The sequence below is a fragment of the Triturus cristatus genome, chromosome 11 (genome assembly GCF_964204655.1).
Source record: "Triturus cristatus chromosome 11, aTriCri1.1, whole genome shotgun sequence".
NCBI classification, from domain to species: Eukaryota; Metazoa; Chordata; class Amphibia; order Caudata; family Salamandridae; genus Triturus; species Triturus cristatus.
The window spans coordinates 1,118,256,984-1,118,276,915 of record NC_140594.1 but is presented as its reverse complement, the minus strand read 5'-3'; the positions used below and the strand labels follow the sequence as shown (position 1 = coordinate 1,118,276,915).

The 19,932-nt window shown below is 43.5% G+C and overlaps 1 protein-coding gene across 1 annotated transcript in view; it reads right to left on the bottom strand.

Moving 5' to 3' along the window:
- LOC146786143 (cytochrome P450 2J2-like) overlaps positions 1-19,932 on the bottom strand; it is a 109,495-nt gene that overhangs the window by 26,575 nt on the left and 62,988 nt on the right. Inside the window, exons 5-6 of the mRNA XM_085635647.1 lie at positions 9,810-9,983; positions 9,537-9,678 (exon numbers count right to left, since the gene is read on the bottom strand). Of these exons, the coding sequence (XP_085491773.1) occupies positions 9,537-9,678; positions 9,810-9,983 (316 nt within the window). The remainder of the gene's footprint in view (positions 1-9,536; positions 9,679-9,809; positions 9,984-19,932) is intronic.

Sequence of the window (19,932 nt, the reverse complement as noted above, 5' to 3'; positions counted from 1 at the left end):
CCATATTTATTTTCTGTTCACCGTTTTCTCAGTTTTTTTCCCTACCCAACTTGCTGCCTCCCACTCTCCTTTCTATTTAATTTTTTACATGGTTCTTCTGTCTTTTTAAAAGTGCCTTGCCTCAATTGTAATTCCTCTGTGTTTCTCTTTCTTACTCATTTCTCCACTAAGGGCCCATTTCCGATGTCGGACGGAACAGAGTCCATCCGACATCGGTTGGGAACTGGAACCAAACGACCTCCTGTCGTTGGTTCCAGCCCCGCAAGTAGGATGCGAACAAACCCTGTTCTGTCGCAACCCTATTCTTTACAATGGGGCATGCATTCCGAATGGAATGCATGCTCTCATTGCAAAGAGCAGAGGTGCAGGTCATCCCTGCACCCCATGGCAGGCACCTCAAGGTGCCTGCCACCGGGTGCAGGGATCAACGGGAGGGCACTATGGGTGCCCCCTAGGCTGCCATTCAGAGGCCTTGCAACGATGGGGCCCCACTGAGAGCCCCCAAAGTAGGATTCTGACAGCCTTTCTGTGTCGGAAAGACCAGCACAGAAAAGCTGGGGGAATCTTCCATTGGAATCCCTCGGCCATAAAGAGCCGCCTGAGGGATTGATGGAGGATTTCCAAAAGGCAGCCGGTCTCTCTGAGCCTGTTGCAAGCCATTCTGAAATCCAGTTCAGATTCCTTTCCGATCGACCCCATCAAAATGGGTCTGTTGAAAAGGAATCCAAACAGCCGATTCCGATGTGGTCAGACAGCTCCGAGCAATGGTCGGAGCCGTTTCCGACCGCATCGGAATCGGCCCCAAAGTCTCTCATTTTGAGTTTAGTGTAAAAATCGATGCAGCAACACCAGATCAGAGCCAAGGACAATTTAAGGGGCTCCGAGAAAGGTATATTTTGTGGGCCCTGATTGGACTAACTTTAAATGTGTTGCCCATTTTCAGTTAATTCAAGAACTTATCATTCCAAACAATATTGATTACTATCTTAATCTTCAGAAAAACCGGCACTCAAGAAATTAAAGTGCTAAACTATGTGAATATTTTAAGTGTCTCTGCAAGCACACTTTTCCACAAGTGCTATTTGGTGTCAAAGTCCTTACTTAACAGTTTATAATCCTCTCTGTGTTAGGCATCTCTCTCTCTACATCACCTGCTGCCAAAAACTGCAAAGGTCACTATGCACTGAGGTGCCTGCACACAGTATGGCACCCTGGTCTCCTTGAAGTGACACAATGCAAGGAGGTGGTTTAGCCTCTGGGACGGGCCATGAGAGGAACAAAGAAAGACAAGACAGACAGAGGGAGGAAAGAGTGAATTAGAGGGAGGTATAGATAGGGATAAGGAGGAGTAATCAGGTAGGGTGAGAGAGAGGGAGATGTGAATGCAACAGATAGGTGGTTAGGTAGGGACAGGTAGAGACATGGTCAAATGCAGAAGTAGTCAGAGAGAAGAAGAGAGGTTCTTCTTACTGTCCCAGTAACTTTCCCAGGGATCCCCTTGAAAGCTGGGGGGGCCTAAGCAACTGCCCACTTTGCCCATGCCTTAAAACGTCTCTGCCTAGAGTTACTCATACCACAGGTAGGTAATTATTAGATGTGGTATTTTCTTGACATTAGGGTGCCGATTCCGATCCTGGAAAAACCGTGTACGAATCGTTGGACGGAGCGTTTTCTCCGTCCGACTCGTGCCCTGGAAAAAGACCATACAAACATGCAAGCACGATTCGTACAGAAACACCATTTCCGTACGAATCGGAAAAAACACCGACCGACTAAAAAATACATACGAATGTGATCCGGGACAGCGCATACTCGACATTCGCACGGAGTTAGGCAGCTTTTTACGTACCAGCAAGTACGATTCGTACCGACAGCACTCCGGATGGCAATATTTTTACGGCACCCAAAAAGTGCCGGAAAAGCTAAGGATGCCACGAAGCGTGAGGAAAAGGGGGCCCGGTATGCGCCGAACACCCCCCCAGCCCCCCGCGGATGTACGGAGCATACCCCCACCCCCGTATGTACAAAGCGTACCCCCACCCGTGTATGTATGGAGCGTACCCCCACCCGTGTATGTACGGAGAGTACCCCCACCCGTGTATGTACGGAGCATACACCCACCCGTGTATGTACGGAGCGTACCCCCACCCGTGTATGTACGGAGCGTACCCCCACCCCTGTATGTACGGTGCACCCAACATACGGGGGTGGGGGTACGCTCCGTACATACACGGGTGGGGGTCCGCACCGTACATACGGGGGTGGGGGTACGCTCCGTACATACACGGGTGGGGGTCCGCACCATACATACGCACCATACATACGGGAGTGGGGGGTATGCTCCGTACATAAACGGGTGGGGGTACGCACCGTACATACGGGGTGGGGGTATGCTCCGTACATACACGGGTGGGGGTACGCTCCGTACATACATGGGTGGGGTGGGGGTCTGCACCGTACATACGGGGGTGGGGGTATGCTCCGTACATACACGGGGGGCTGGGGGTACGACGCGTCCGTCTGCGGGGGGCTGGGGGTACGGGCATACATACGGGGGGGCTGGGGGGGTGTTCGGCACGTATGCGGGCACATGTTTGGACGTCTCCATGGTTGCTATTGATGTTTGCTACGTACAGTGTTTTTTCCATACGGATGTACATTCGGACAGACGTGACGGATCGTACTTGCGCGCTCAGACTTCAGTTTTCCGATTAGTACGTAAAACTGTCCGGGGACGTGTCGGACACTTTTCCCGACCCGAGGACATGTCGGGGAATTTTCCCAATGCGATTCGTACGTACTTTTTCACATACGAATCGTACTTGCTAGTTTGTACGGGACTTGTACGATTCGTACGTAAAAAAATCCGGATACGATTCGTACGGGGAATATTTTTAGCGGATCGGAAACGGCACCTAGGAGTCTTTGGTCTTAAGTGATGAATAACTGTAGGTAAATGTGTGTTCCTCTTATTCCAAAGTTTTTTCCTAGGCATAGTATGTTTAGCAAATATCCTGAATGTGCCGGTTTCAATAGGACTGTGTTAACTTTTCTTAGTTTCTTTTTGCATAGTTTTGGGACATTTCTGAAAAATTACATAACATTACAAATTCAGCATTTAGCACTCTATTTTAGTGTAAAATGTGTTTTTGTATTCCATTTTGGAAGCAAGAAGGTCACATTTAATGCTAACAAAATAGGCCAAAAACACAACTGTTGTGAAGAGAATGCAAGCAGCTGTTGTTCACATCAGTTGTGTTTCACTTTCTGCACTATTTCTAGTGATGTTTATCTTAATGCTCGTGAAATTATACGGTGTGGCATATTATGTAATATCGCAACACAAACATTACGGAAATGCCAGTAATTTCTCAGGATTACGCCACCATAACAAAAATTTCAGCTAAGCCTAGTTTTAATGCAACACTCTTTACTACAATTTGGGTAGAATTTCTTCTTTATTCACGATTGTCTTTAAATATGTAATGAGAACTTCACTCGCTCTATCCTTTGCTTAAATCTATAAATGGTTACCATTTTTTACTGACATAGTTGTATCCCCTCTTCTCTGGTTTGATACTTCTTCTCCCCACTATGTAACATGTAGTTTTCTATCCTTTTCTCAGCCCAGTTCTTTCCCTCTTAATCAATCTTTTTTAAGCATTTCTTTTAATCATTTTTTATGCAGCTCTTTGTTTGTCCACCTCTACTTCCTATTTGTCACAGCTTCTATCTTCTCAGTTTTTATTCCTGTTCCAATTGTGCCAGAGGGTTTGTAGAACTTGTGGTTGAATTTGTGACCCCCCCCCCCAAGACCCTCAAACCTGAACTGAACATAAGTGTCATGGACAGTCCTCATCAATAAAGTACACATATTATAGGAACCACGAAACCCTGGCAAGCTTCATGTACCTCTGCTGGTCTATTTGTGAGTTCTGCAAATCTGAAACAAGATCAATGGTTTTAGACCTGTCGGTCTTAGGGTGCTTATCCCCTCAACTTTTTGCCTTCTTCCTCCATTTTGCCTGATCTTGTTTTTGCTGGCCTTAGGACCCTGAGCACTTTACCACTGCTAACCAGCGCTAAAGTGCATGTGCTCTTGCCTCTAAACATGGTAATATTGGCTCATACTCATTTGGCATATTACTTCACTTATATGCCCCTAGTAAAGTGGTACTATAAGTACCCAGGGCCTGTAAATTAAATGCTACTAGTGGGCTTGCAGCACAGATTGTGCCACCCACTTCAGTGGCCCTGTAAACATGTCTCAGGCCTGCCATTGCAGGGCCTGTGTGTAAGGTTTAAACTGCCAATTCGACACAGCAAAATAAACATTTTGCCAGGCCCAAACGTTCCTTTTATACATATAGGTCACCCCTATGCCCTGGACAGCCCAGAGGGCAGGGTGCAAAATATTTAAAAATCAGGACATGTAGTTTTGTTTTTCGCTACTGCAAATCCTACATAGGATGACGTTGGGATTACCCTACTACATTTCATAAGTGTAATTTTCAAATGGGAAAATATAACTGGTTTAAGTTTAGTGTCTCTGGAATCCTAATGAAAAAATCCCAATTTATAATGAAGTCAGATTTTAATTTACAATTCTGAAAATGCCACTTTTAGAAAGTTGGCATGTTCCTGCTTGCTGCCATTTGTTGCCTGGAGCCTGTCTCTGGTCACATGACTGGGTGTAATTGGCAGTTGGGCTTTGTGTATTCCTCCTAGACAGCCACACACAATGGGAACTTAGGTGTGGCTGAGTGGGCTATCACTGGCAGGATGGGAGGAAGGAACTGGACACAGCCTCACTTACACTTGAATGGACTGTTTCCTGTCCCGACACAAAGCGCTGCATACACCCTGTAGTTAGTCTGTAGCCAGGTGAAGGAAGGCAAGACATCTGTGCACTTTTAGAGGAATGCCTCTAGAAGCTTCTCCCCACTTCAAAGGCACCACTGTGTACAAAAGAAGGACCTCAGACACCACCACTTCAGTACACTTCTGGACCTGTGGATAATATGCTGTACTGCTGAAGGACTGCCACTTTGCTTGTCTGCACTCTGCTGCATACCTGCTTTGCTGTGATGATCTGCTGCCTGCTGCCCTCTTGCCAGGGTGACGACTGGACTTGCAGCTCTTGAACCTTTCACCCCAGTGTGACTCCAAGGGTTAATTTGCTGGCCTCCTGACCTGAAGCCTCAGGGACATAGCAGTCTTCAAGCCTCCTGCACCTGGACTCTGCCATCTGTGAGTCATCCCTGCCAAGTGGTCCCACCCCTGTCCTGGACCCTTGGAAGTGGGCCTAAGGCAGCGGTGGCCGGCACAGGTAAATGCAGTGGGGCGGGGGTGGGGCTGGGTGGGAGCGGGTGGACGTCGACAGACGACATAATGTGTATAATTAAATAAATAAATAACACCTATTTCATTGTCTGTCGGCTTCCCCCCCTGCCGTGCCATGCCCCGCAACACCGCGTTTACCTGTGCCGATCGCTACTGGCCTACGTGGCTTGCAGGCGAACTGGACACATCTTCTCTGCTGAGCGATGCATCCCGGAGCAGAACTAAGGCATCTCCTCAGCTGAGCAGCACATCCCTCAGCAGAACTGACACATTGCTGCTGCTGCATGTATTGGACCCGTTACATATACCCTCATCGCCCACCGCAGGCCTCAGAACTGACACATTGCCTCCATGGCATGGTGCATTCACAGCCCGGGTCCTCACATTTCTCATTGGGGGCAGCCTCGACAATGACGTCGGACTCCACATCACAGCCTAGTATTTCCTCGGAACCGACGTATTGCAAGCTGCCTGCCACATCCCTGGCACCAGACTTGGCATTGCAAGCCCCGCCGACGGGACCCTTGACGACGATGCAGCAGGACCTCGCAGAGCCGCATCTCAGAACCGACGCATAGCTTCGGCTGCGGGGCACATCTTTGACACGGATCTATGCAAAGCTCCCCAACTAGGATTTAAGGTACTCTGTTCAGGGGGCTTAATTGGGTCCCTGTAGCCATTAATGCTCCATCGTGGTTGGCCTGAACTTGTGACTTATAGATATCTGCAATTGGCGCTTTCTTCTGTTTGATGTAATTTTCACAACAAACTTTAAAATTCAATATGTCCATTTCTATTAATTGGATATTTATAATTTCGGTCTTGTTTTATTTATTAAAGCTTACTCTATTTTTCTATATCTGCTGTGGGCTCATTTTGTGGTGTGTTTTCACTGATTTACTGTTTGAAGTGTTGCACAAATACTTTAAACATTGCCTCTAATTTAAGCCTAACTGCTCTGTGCCAAAATACCAAGGCGGTGAGCACAGGTTAATTTAGGGTTTGATTGTGCCTTACCCTAACAAGGATTGTAACTGTTGCTTGACCAGGGCTTACATCCCAGTCAACCAACAACCTGATTTCTTACACAGGGAGCTCACTGAAGGTCCAACATAGGTCCATGAGAAAGAAGTGCTTCATGAATCCTATTATAGGATCCACAAATCCCCCAAAAATTAAATTTAAAAAAGGCAAGCATCGTGGGAGTTGGACATCCACTATGCATTGGGCTCAGGGCTCTTTATTGCTGAGACACTGTGAGAATTTTGGTGCAATGTTCTGCCTTGTTTGAAGGTCTTTTTCTAGTTTTCGTGTGCTTTGTACTGTTCTTGTCGCTTGCTTTTCTTATCCTGTTCATTTGTGTATTCAGAATCCTTGTCTTGAATCCCAGTGTTCCTAGTTCTGTCTGCATGCTTTCAGTCCTTAACTTGTTTGTGTCCACATTCCTCCTTCTGTACTTCGCTGTTCCTTGATCTGCATTCTTCCAGTCTTGTTCTTGTTACTTAGCTTCTAGTCCTTCTCTTCCTAAGCCCTGTTTCTAAATATCCAGTTCTCTTGCTCGATTGCTTTTACCCTTTCTTGTGTGTATGTGAAATTCTTACTTATTGTAAACAGAGATTACCAGTGACTTTCGAGGCAGGGTGGTTCTTTCACAGAAATTTATTTATTGAGCGTCTACTATCGGACATGTTGGTTACCTTCTAATAACCTGTGAGAGTAACTGTTCCTTGCCTTTGTGGTAGAGATCTTATCCATTACACAGTGCTCATTTTCCACAGAGCATACAAACTATCAGTTAAAGTACTTTGTCTGTTCCTCTGCTTTGTACTGTCCAATTCCATCCAATGATATACTGTATTGAGTTTATGTTGTCTTTCTAGTTTTATCTTATGCATGCATTACCCAGTTTATATACAGCATCGCAATTCCAGTACCTTTCATGGTTCTCCATTCATCAGCTTCTGTCTGCTTCTCCTATGTTTTTAGATACTCCCTGATGTGTGTTAAACTCCTTCTCTTGAATTGTCTTGTCTCTATAGAGAGCAAGCTCTTCCTGTTAGGTAGTCTAGCCCAGTGGTGCAACAAAAGCCCCTGCAGACTCTGCGCTGTGAGGGGGTGGGGCCCAGCAAGGGACCCCCTCCGGCACTGGGGCAGATTTCTGACCTGAGAGGTCCGGACTGGATCCGGAGCATGGGGGAGCATGGGGGGCTCCCTGAATGTATTTTGTAGAAGGGGAGGGGGGCACTTGAGTTTTGTTATGCCACTGATCTAGCCCCGGTCTTAGCAAAGGTCCTGACAGATGCAGGTTATAGCTGAAGGCCAGGCCCTACAGCCAACCCCTGCTGTGCATAGAGATATGTTGTACATAGTGGGGACAGGCCACCACTGGAGGGTTGGATGCAGGTCATGGCCACGGTTGCTTGCAGAGATTAGGAACAAGACATGTGGCCCACTTCGCTGAAATGCACAGCAGTCTGTCTCTTGGGAGTTAGGCTCAGGGCCTGGCTGTTTCACAATGTTGGAGGCTGGGTTTGGCCTTTGGCTAGACCCTTTATGCATGGCCAAAGGCACAGTACTGGTATCATTACATGAAGTCAGCAATTGTGTCATTTCAAATGTTGTGAGTGATGCTATTAATTATTTCATTTAAATTATCATGAGTGATTTCATAGGAAAGGTTATAAGCAGTGTGTAAGTTAAGTATATATATATATTTATAAAACACAAGGAGATGATGGACGGAGCACTGAAACTTTTCAGATACTCACCCCAGTCACAGATCTGAGTTGAATACATCATCGTTCTTTAGCTCACTTTGCCACCCCAGTTCAGACCAAGCAATATGCAAATCAGTCTTGAACCTGTTCCTCATGGGAACAGTCCAGCCCGAACTGCCAAGCCAGGTCTACCCTGGACTGGAAACAAGCATCCTGGGATCCTCTTCATCAGCCAGACTAGCTTGAATCCAGTGGCATAGTGAGCAAGGGACCCACATCTGGGCATACCATGCAAACGTAGGGCAAACAAAGCAAACACATGAAGATGATGGACGGAGCGCTGAAACTTTTCAGACACTCACCTCCAGTCAAAGATCATGGGAACAGTCCAGCCCGAACTGCCAAGCCAGGTCTTCCCTGAACCAGAAACAAGCATCCTGGGACCTGTTTCGGGGTAACACCCCTCACCAGCCAGGCTGTCTGCTCGGGCTGGACTGTTCCCATGTGGAACATAGTCAAGAATGAATGGCTGGGTCTGAACTGGAATGGCATGGGAACCAGAAAAACGATGGATTTAGGCCCAGATCTCTGTACTGGGGTAAATGATTGACATTGTGCAGCATTCTTTTCATCTATTGTTCTTTTAGCGTTTGTCACCCTGAGTGGGACAGGTTTGCCCAGACGTGGGTCCCATGCTCTCCATGTCACTGGGGTCAAGCTATCCTGGCTGATAAGGGGTGATGTCACGAAACTTGTCCCAGGATGCTTGTTTCCGAATCTGGGGAGGGCCTGGCCTGGCAGTTCGGGCTGGACTGTTCCCATTGGTAACATAGACAAGATTGAATGGCTGGGTCTGAACTGGAATGGCATGGGAACCAGAAAAACTATGGATTTAGGCCCAGATCTCTGTACTGGGGTGAATGTTTGACTTTGTGCAGCATTCTGTCCATCAATTGTTCTTTTTGCATTTGTCACTCCGAGTGGGATGGGTATACCCAGACCTGAATCCTGTGCTCTCCATGCCACTGGAGTCAATCTAGCCTGGCCGATGAGGGGTGATGCCCCGAAACTGGTCCCAGGATGCTTGTTCCCAATCTGGGGAGGACCTGGCCTGGCAGTTCCGGCTGGACTGCTCCCATGGGGAACAGGGTCAAGACTGATTTGCATGTGGCTGGTTCTGAACTGTAATGGCATGGTGAGCAAAACAACGATGGATTTAGGCCCAGATCACTGTACTGGGGTGAATGTTTGGCATTATTCAGCATTCTGTCCATATATTGTTCTTTTTTCATTTATATATATATTTTATATCACTCACTCTCATTCTTAGTTTCTGTCTCTTTCTTGCACTCTGATTCATTTAATACTGTCTTTCTCCCATTCTTTTCCCCTCCCCCTCCCTCTCATCTCTCTGAGTTTCTCTATCTTACCTCCACACCTTTCGCTCTGTCTCGTTACCGTCTTGCAAATTCTTACCCTGAATGTCTGGATGAGCCACCATGTAGAGCAATGCCCAACGCAGGGTAGTAGTGGTGGTTTCTGTCCCAGTAAGAAAAAGGTCAGCCACCATCTGTACCATGTTTTCTTCAGTATACGTAGAACCGGGGTCATCTTGGGTCTATGAGTGGTTCACACAAAACATGGTTAGTACACTGTGTTTTATTATTCACTAGGAGCACATTGAACTGTACTAACAAGAAACAGCACCAAAAGCATCAGTGCAGTCAAGCCTCATTTTGCATAACATACCTTTGATATCTGATCCAGATAGAAGCCAATATAATCTTGGCGATTTTCTTCTGGGTTTTCCTTGTGATTCTTGACCTCTCTCTCGATGAAATTAAGAAGCATTTTGTAGTGCTGGAAGACATTGTGGTGGGGTCCTGGAAGAAGTCTCATCAGTTGTGGGAAAAGGTCATAAATCTGCAGGAAAAACACAGATGTTATCAGAAGATGAGGGAAACTCAGGAAAAATCAAATTACTCAATACATAATTGAGCAATGATCTGAATTGCTGCGGCCGCATTACAGATAGTGTCCCCTGATCGCTACAGACATGCGTCCCATTTTCTGCACCCCTGAGCACTATTTACAGATGGGTTTCAGATGCTCAGATGTCCCTTTGTGTAACCTGGTGCTGTCGCAAAGTGGTGATGCACAGTCAGTGCGCATCCTGAGGGAAACCTTCCAGAGAGAGTAAAGGGGTCCAATTAACAGTAGCTCACTGCAACCACCTGCAGGGGGATCTCTGTTTGAAGTCCAGCTTTCACCAATAACAAGTCATGGGCAACACACGTGAGATTTTACATGTAATGGTGCCTGTGCCACTATTCATGGAAAATATGTAGACAGAGAAAGACCCTTTGGGTCAGCCTCATCCAGCCATTGGTTTCTTTAGCTCTGGAACCTTTGGCCATTGACTGTGGACATTGTCAAACACATCTTGAATCAGCCCACAATATTATTTTTGTTGCACCATTTTCCTATTGGCTGCTTGGGTGTATCCTTCTGCCCCCACTGGAGTGCTTCAGGGAGTGCAAGGTACTCTGAATCAACACATTTCCTAATGGCATACATGCATTTACTAAACAAAGTCATTCTTTTTTAAAAATATTTTTGAACATAAGAAGCTATTTGTAATTGTTTTTTTCAATCTGTCTGTTATTGTTAGTCTTAAGTGAAAGAGGTGTTCCCTCTGAAAGCACAATATTTGCCTATTTCCATGCAAGAAAGTAAATTACTCTTGCAAAATGTCACACCGTGTGTGTTTCCATTATATAAATAACAATCATTTTTAAAGTGTTTGCTAGAATAGTTTATTTTACTTCACATGAATACATAATTATTATTAACAATCTTATATAGAGGTCCTACTCTTTATGGATTTGATAAAAATCCACTATACTGAGACACTAGTATGTTGCAAGGGCTTTCTTTGTAGACAAAAAAGAAAAACAATCACCTATGCAAGCACATAAAAAAACAAGCATTGGCAAGCCAATAGGACTGTATTTAGGACTGTATTTAGGGCCAGATATATCAACAGTTTTTGCATTTGCAAACAGACCAGTTCACCAAACATAACATATAAATACCATGACACCAGTCCTGCTATCTGCAGACTGCACTGTTCTGCTGGCAGGTGTAGAAATCACTCTGCAGAGTCTGCTCTCTATTGCTCAAGGATCCTGCCATCAGATGAACTTAGCCAATATGGCTTCAATGAAAGAGTTGAGGGAGTAATACCTAAAGCTCCAGCCAAGAACTTCTTACAAGGTGGATGATCTGGGTACAGGCAGTAGTTGAATTGAAGTGGCTGGTACATGTACACAAGGCAGGCTTTACTTTGACGCAAATTATGGGAACTGTTCAGTCTTTTGATCGCTCTGCGGGTGGACCCCATTAGAAGAGAACGGTGCCAAGGCAGTATCAGCCTCGAAATAAGTGGCTAAAGTATGACAAAGTGAGTTGGAGTGTAGACATGAAGCTCTTCAGAACTAATGTTGCCTGTTCACCCAATGGCTGCTGATTGAGAAAGTACAACAGGGTTGAGAGGTGGAGATGTGCGCCATGTGGTTTACTATACCTAACCTCGTGGTGGCTCACAAGCTGTTCACATCAACTCAGTCATCATGGTGGATACATAAACATTCTCTCTTGTATTTGAGCTTGGCCCTGTGATAAATTCTTACTGCAATCTTTAGCTAAAAACAATTGCATTTCTCCCCATTTACGTGTGATTCATTGCTCACTCTGTCTGCTTACCTAGGATATTATTTTGTGGTCCTACTTTCAGTACAATCTTGATGCAATTTGAAAGAGTCATTTGTCTTTATTAGTGTTTAAAGACAATCCAGAGCTGACTTGTGGGTCCAAACTCTTGAGATTTTCATAATGGTGCCCTAGGAGTATTGCACCATCTGCATTTAAGTAGTGTATACCAATGATGCATTCAGTAGTTTGTTTAATAGGATCTCTATATGGCTCAGGACTCTTCCCAAATAAAAACACCCAAGTAGGCAGGCCCTTTCTCTTCCTACAAATCATGAGATAGCTATCATTTGATGCCTACTTTCTGATTGAAGCTCTCAAATATGTATTTATATAAGGCAGAACGAGTAGCTAACATGCTCAGTTACCTTTAAACCCAGTAAGTTCCTGACTTCATGGAAGAATTCATAGCAAAAACAAAATTATGGATAAAATACTCTGTGTAGCATATTATATTTTAAATGCGTATTGCTGTAATTTTAGGGACTCCAATTTGTGTGCATTAAACAATTTGATTGATTTATACATTTCCTCTCCACGAATTTGGGACTGCAGCAAAATAAATTGCTACTATAATTAATGACAAGTTCATATATACCACCTGGTCCAGAGTCTCTAGATTAGTTTAGTGATCTTATGGTGTCTCCAATGGGATTTGGTGGGTAAAATAGAATTCCACAACTGTAACCTTCTATTTTAGAGACCAATAAAAAGTCTTCCTATGGCTCATCATCAAGTTCTTTGCACATTTGTTCCAAAGTGAGCAGTGCATGCGCTTGGGTGACACTGGTGTGGCAATCTGTGATCCAGCAGAAATGCCACAAGTTACTATTCTTGGCTTCCCATTATACATCCCTAGCACATTTCCCCCCTATATCATCCTTATATTGGCATTTATCTTTAGCAACAGTTACCTGTGGAAAATAACCTACCAAAGTTCAAGATGTTCACTGCTGTTGTTTGATGGTTTCTTAGTTTTTAGGTCTCGGCTTAGTGAAGAGACATGTATTTACTATATGGGCTTCAGCTCGCCCTTAGGCTTCCCATTTGCTGGCCCCATCGTTGCTCTAATATTCTTTCTCCCCATTTGTCGATGGCATGCATGCGTCATGCCTCTTCCTGTGTTTTGCCCTCCCGAGAGCATGGACCAATTACTTCTTTTGAAATAATAGGAGACAAAAGAGCGAACATGGATAGGAGGATGCCTTGGTGGAAGGGGGTCATTTAACGTTCATGTTGCCTGAGGCTCCACAGAACTGACGTGCTTTTCAGCAATAGTGGTTTGAATTGAAAAAAAGTACTTGTTTTTTTCAGTTTAAATTAAATCAATGCAAACAAAAGCGAAGAGTCCATACTCGGACATTTCTCTAAAATAATGTAATACATTTGGCTGCCAGTGGACTAAACAGGTTTTCTTTACTTTCTCTACTTTACTATAACAAGAAGTAGCAAGGGTGCATTTGCAGTTGTCGCAATACAATTATGCTTAAATATGGTGCCATGTACTGGGTTTGGCCACACTGTTCATTCCGACTAATGCTCTATCATGCCAGCATCCCACCTAGCTACAAGGTTTATAGACTCATTACTCACTGCTAGGGCCCAGGCTCCATATGCCTGAGCTCAAGGCTTAGTCATTTTTCGTTGGCAGTATCAGTGGTGCTTGGATAAGGCATTTAGTCATTAAGTCAAGTAGATTTTGCCTGTGACAGCCTGTCCAAATATAGCGGTACAAAAGGGGGTGGTAATGGACGGAGCATCAGAACCAATCAAACACTCACACCCAGTCAACAGATCTGGGTTTGATCCATCACCGTTCTTTAGCCCACTCTGCCACCCCAGTTCAGACATGGCCATATGCAAATCAGTCTGAGACCCTGTGCCTCATGGGAACAGTCCAGCCCGAACTGCCAAGCCATGCCTTCCCTGGACCGGAAACAAGCTTCCTAGGACCGGTTATAGCAACATTATTCATCCACACGCCAGTGCCTGCGCATGCAGGAGCTATACCTATATACTACTGTCTATGTGATGCTGCACATCCACACACTGCTTATTTTATTTTAATGCTGAAAATTACAGAAATCATGCTAGCCATAGGTTACCTGCCTAAAAACGAACAGAACTGGTGACACAGATTTTTGCAGTAGGTGGACTTACCCACCTAGTTGTGTGACTGGGATTAGGACCGGTGACCAGAAGGCTTCACGTGTCACTATATTACTCATCCCACATGGTGCCTCATCCACGGATAATGCACACACATTGTTATTTTTCTCTCCTTTTTTGTTGATCCTACCTTCTTATTCTTTTACTTGTCCTTCATTCTTTCTGCTCTGTTTCTCTTTCTGTGACTTCAAAGTGAGAGGATTTTTTTTAAAATAATGTCCCGGTTGTTCATACCTCAAACCCCTCCCACATCGGTGTTTGAGCTGCCCCCCACCCCCTCCCAACTTGCTGCTTGCCCCCTCCTTGCTTGCCCACTCTGTTCATCATTGCTTACCCTGTCCCGCTCCTCCCATCGCTGCTTGTGTTTATAGCACTCCTTATTCGATGCTGCCTGCTTCTAAGTGCTCCGACTCTGGATCACCAGAGACAAGCAGTGCCAGATTTAAGGAAAGGTGCTTCAGGCAGGATCGACAGAGGGTAGAGGTCGCCGAGTAGGGGCAGTGCATGGGATCTGTAGAAATCTACTTCTATAGCGCCTACACAGTCAGTGTACTGCCATGAGTGAGCTGCCTCACAATAAACTGGTGACTAGTATGTTCCATACTAACGTCAGCTTCATTAACCCTCAGAGCTTTCTGGTATTTTACTCTGTGTCCTGCAGGAGTCACACAGATTTATGCAGTTTGTGCGCTTATCCACCAAGTTGTGTGACTAGGATTAGGGCAAGTGACCAGAAGGCTACATATGTTACTATATTACTCATCCCACGTGGTGCCTCGCCTGCAGAAAACAAACACACATTGTTATTTTTCTTTCCTATTTTTGTTGATACTACCTTCTTTTCCTTGCACTCTATTCTTTCTGCTATATTTAGTCTTGTGGGCTCATGCTTACATGAGTAACTTCTCCCTACTACAAATAACCTAACCCCTGACATGCAAGGACTAAACAACAACTGACTTATACACCACATGCTTCTTCTTCCCTCCCCCAATCGAAATTTGTCCCAGTGGCAGAAGGATGACGCACTAGTGGACTTCTTAGCCTACGGCACAATTATCTCCTATACGCGCCAACCCAAAGTTTGATTATGTTATTCATTAACCTATCTTCTGTACCCAGAAGCTGCTCTGGGCTCTGTCAGAAAGCACTGCCCGAGTGTATAAACATTTTCTACAACCATCTCTTGAAGCCGGCATCTCTATCTGGGCTGTGATAAGAGTACATGTGAAGTTCGTTTATGGTCTGCCAGAGGCCCCTCACATCTTTTGAGCTGCCAATAGGTTATGGCACTCCATTACACTTGGCTAAAAGACAATAACATTGACAACGCCAATAGCTCTGCGATTGCCGAGACCTATGGGCTTTGCCAATGCAAGTTTCAATATACCGACAGATCAGCTGATCCTGCCTTGATTTGAGAAAACCCTTTCAATACCCTTTTTCCTATATAAGCTAATAATTCTCTTTTATCCTCCTAAGCAACTTTTGTTCCAGCTCTATGCCCTTTATCAATGAAAGTCGCATGTTAGGTGTATCAATCTCTCAAATAGGGTATTGTGATGTCTTGAATGCGTAACATACTACCATGATCGACAGATATCAGCTTTTCCATCACTTTCTCATCCAATCAAAGAGCCAAGTAAAAGCAACAGACATTGCTTCAGATAATTAATTAAATAATTCCTATACCTAAGCTTGGACATAGTGTAGTAAATCTATTCAATGTTCTGGTTGGTCTATTTTCATGTTGGACAATCTCTTTTTAAATCTTGCCTTGTGTCAAATTTGACCATTATAACCAACCAGTCTGTAGATGAATAAAAAAATGCAGAAGGACCTGATCTCTCATTTTCCAGTAAATTTTCTTAAAAGAATTGCGCTTCATACATGTTAGCTTGAAAACAATGTGTGTGGTCACTTTAGATGCAGGTTGGGGTTCTGAAACATGTGAGGCAGAAAAGTGGATCCCAAGAACTAAAGAATTACATTTTTAGGACAGAATAGAGCCTTACCCATCTGGGAGCATGGCTTGATGCACGGATAGGATGGGTGCATCTTTGTGAAGCTCCTTGCAGCGGCACTTAAGGAAGCGGTGCAGCCTCCCTAGACGCTCATACCTTCTAAGGTGCGCATTTCAAGATGAAGTGTAGTGGATGTAGCACATGCATTTTTGAGGCACAGGAGGGCGTGGCTCATGTTTTAAAGGTGGCTTGCTTCATCTCCTCAGACGCGGCAGCAATGTCGTTCTCCTCATTCTGCAGCAGTTTTCAGATAAATCTTCTGTTAACTGGTGATGACCTCTTGGTGAACTTTCCTTCTTAGTGTTTAGTTCCTCACCACTTTTTATGTCAAAGTGTGAGGGAATATTTACAGGTATTCCTGTTAAAGACCAGGCTTCTATTTTTGGATGTTTTTGGGCTGCTTTTTGAGCCTATGTGCTGGCTCTCAGTGGCAATTGCTATAAACAAAAGGATTTTATAGCTCCGATTGTGGCAATTTGAGTGCATGGGTAGATCAAGAGTTATTAAGCCACTTATGAAGTCCTCTCCTGGCAAATTGCTAAAGCGTTCTCTTGTGCCATTAATATTTACTGCAATCGAGGGCTCCACTTCAACTAAGTGGTCTACTTCAGCCTCTTTTCCACAGCCGCACCTTCACAATCTAACATTGACAAGGCATCAATTAAAAGGCTAAAAAAAGCCTTAGCTTCTCCTACAAAATCTACACCTGCAGTTTCTTTGGATCTTTTATTGGAAGAGATTAGGGCTTAGTACCCATTTATGGAAGATACTAATGCAAAATTACAAACTCTTAGTGATAGATGGTCACTCATGGAAGAACGTCTGTCTACTGAGGAGCCACAAATCACTAACTTTAGTGCAACCTCTCTCATTGTGAATACCCTCCAGTCACAAGTTACCTCTTTACAGAAGCAAGTCAAGGACCTTAAAAATCGAAATAAGAAGAATAACCTTTGCATTTATGGATGCCCTGAGGGTACAGAGGGAGCTGACCCCATATCTTTTTTCAAATTATTTTACCTCAGTTTTAAAATGTATTGGAGGGCCCGCCACTTAACATCCAGCATGCCCAAATGTTGGGTCACACTTATTCAATTTCTGCAACCCCTAAGATACCTAGGAGCATGATCTTGTACTTTTTGGAATACACAGAATTAATGCAGGTAATCTCTGCTGCCAAACATATCAAACAAATTTCCTGGTCAGGTAACAACTTATATTTTTCACAAGACTTTGCCAAGAGCAAAGGAGATTGATTACAAGACTTTCTGAGTATGAGACATGCACTTTGTTCGATTGGAGCGCAGTTTGGACTTTTTCTCGCTTACATTATCATGTCACCTTTTGCCATTTGAGAGATTTTTCTTGCACTGTTTTGATTTATATCTTCTTTCTTACTGAAATTTTAGATAATTACATGATATTATATCTAATTGTTCTTTTCCATTACAGGAGTTCTGTCTTTGTTGTGGTTATCTTCGTTTCCCATACCATGGCCATTTGCCCTTCTTGAACCATGTCTCCCCTAAAAGGTCGGATGTGCTGTCTTTTTCATGTGGTCCCCTTCCCACTATTGTTAGGTATGCTCCCCTTTTCGTTACTTGGTTGGCTTCCTTCCTCTTCTCTAGTATTAGATCTACTCTTTATTCTATTCTTTGTTTTCTCTCTACTGTCTCCCCCCCTCTTTTTGCTATTTATTGCCCTGGATATCATGCTTTTTTCATATTTCTCATAGACATATTCTTCTTGTTATGCCTTTGTTGGTTCCTTTCTCCATTGTCGTCTTTTTACAATTTATCTCAATGGTTTTGACAGTGGCTTTTTAGAATGTCAGGGGTTTGAACTCTCGAATCTAAAGACAACAAGTTCTAACTCATTTGTCAAAGCTTAATGCCCATATAGGTTTTTTGCAAGAAACCCACCTTTCTCATATTGAATCTATGAATTTACAAAAGGGGTGGTTGGAGAAGTTTTCTTTTCACCTGAAATTGGGAAAAAGCCTGGTGTTGCAATATTGTGTCACAAGTCCTAAAAAGGAGGGAAGATGGTTATTGCTTAAATTGTACATTGAGGAAGTTCTGATTGTTCTTTTTAATTTATATGGTCCCACTGCTCCTGATTCTAAATGTTGATCCTTGATCTCCAAGAAGCTCTTACAGTATCCAGACGACAATGTAGTGTCACAGGGGACTTCAACTTACCAGCTGACCCTTTTCTTGACAGACTCTCCTTATCTTATTACATAGCACACAAATCACAAAATGCTTTTGTTCATGCTTTCCAAACAGCAACATTTAACAGGTGCATGGAGATTATGCAATTCCCCTTTACAGGAATATACATTATTCTCTCCAGTTCACTATACAAAATCCCGAATTTATAATTTTTTTGCATATCACTTCATTACACTCAACCCTTACAATAATCCAAGATCGGCTCCATTTTGAACTCTCATCATACGCCGGTATGTATTCATTCATACATTTTATCCAAACTTACCTCTCCCAAAAGATTATTTGATAAGTCATTATTATTGGACACCTCTTCTTTCACCACTTTTGTCCAATATTTTTTTCTCTTTAACTAGACGGAGAAACTCCACTTTAACATGGTCTGGGATGCTTTCAAAGCTTCAGCCCAAGATTTTATAAATAATTTCATTTCTAACAAAAAGACGGCTATCTCAATCTAAACAGATTCTTGAAGAAATTAAGAGCCTGAAGCATATCTATTACGCTTCTCACTCAGCATTCTCTAAATCAACTCATTTTCGCCAAGCTTCAGTTTAATAAGATCTCTACAGAAAATGCATCTTCTTATCTTCTCAAATCTACTGCTAAGTATTACGGAGGTCAAAATAAATCTGACAAACTGTTAGTAAATTGTCTTAAAATTCAATTAAACAAACTATTATTGAGTCAGTTCAGTTCATGATCTTTATTCGGGTGAAGACAAAACAACCATAAAAGCACATCTGTGAAAACAACATACCAATATAAAATATAGACAATAAAAGCCGGTCACATCATAAAATCCATATCATCTTAGTACTGCTAAAAACACATTAAAAGATAGTCAGTCACCATCTCATATAGTATAGTTAAAAGGGATAACTCGTTCATGATCCGCTATAATAAGCTTTCCTTATTTTCATTGCGTTTAATATAAAAAGTGCAATATTGTAACACAGGAAAGGATCACCTAATGACGCCAAATGCTTCATCGCCACTTTATAAGATCTAATATTCCGGGATAATAACAGAGGTTTTAGATACAATGCCCTAGGGTTCAGGTACAACTTACAAAATAATAAAAAGTGCAGGGTGCTCTATTTACTCAGTCCATCGCAGGGACTTGGATATGTGTTGGAGGGACAGAATCTCATGAGGGAAAAGCAACAAGATGATGAGCTATTCCACATTTCCGCCTTGTTAAAACAAATCTATGCTGCGGGATGGTTACATTGAGTCAATTATTGATAAGAATGGATTAATTTATCACAAAGACCCAGATATTCTTGCTCAGTTCCAGAAGTTCTACACTATTCTTTACACACCGGAATACCGCCCATTGGATCATGGACTCCTCTCAAATAGATTTTTCATCTCTAGAGACTGACATTACTCAAATAGAACTTCCCCTTGGATTGCTCTCCCTCCAGAAAAGACAAAGCTCCAAAGTCTGATGGCTTTACAGCTGAATTTTACATACAGTTTTCCAAATTACTTCTCCCCAAACTTGATATGTTGATTCAATCCTTTACCAACTCAGCCATCTTATCGGGCCCCTTTTTGGATGTCATCATATGTCTCATTTTGAAAAAAGGGAAAGACACACAATTTTGCAAGAACTATAGACCCATTTCTCTAGTCAATTTAGATTATTAGATCTTCTCTAAAGCACTAGCT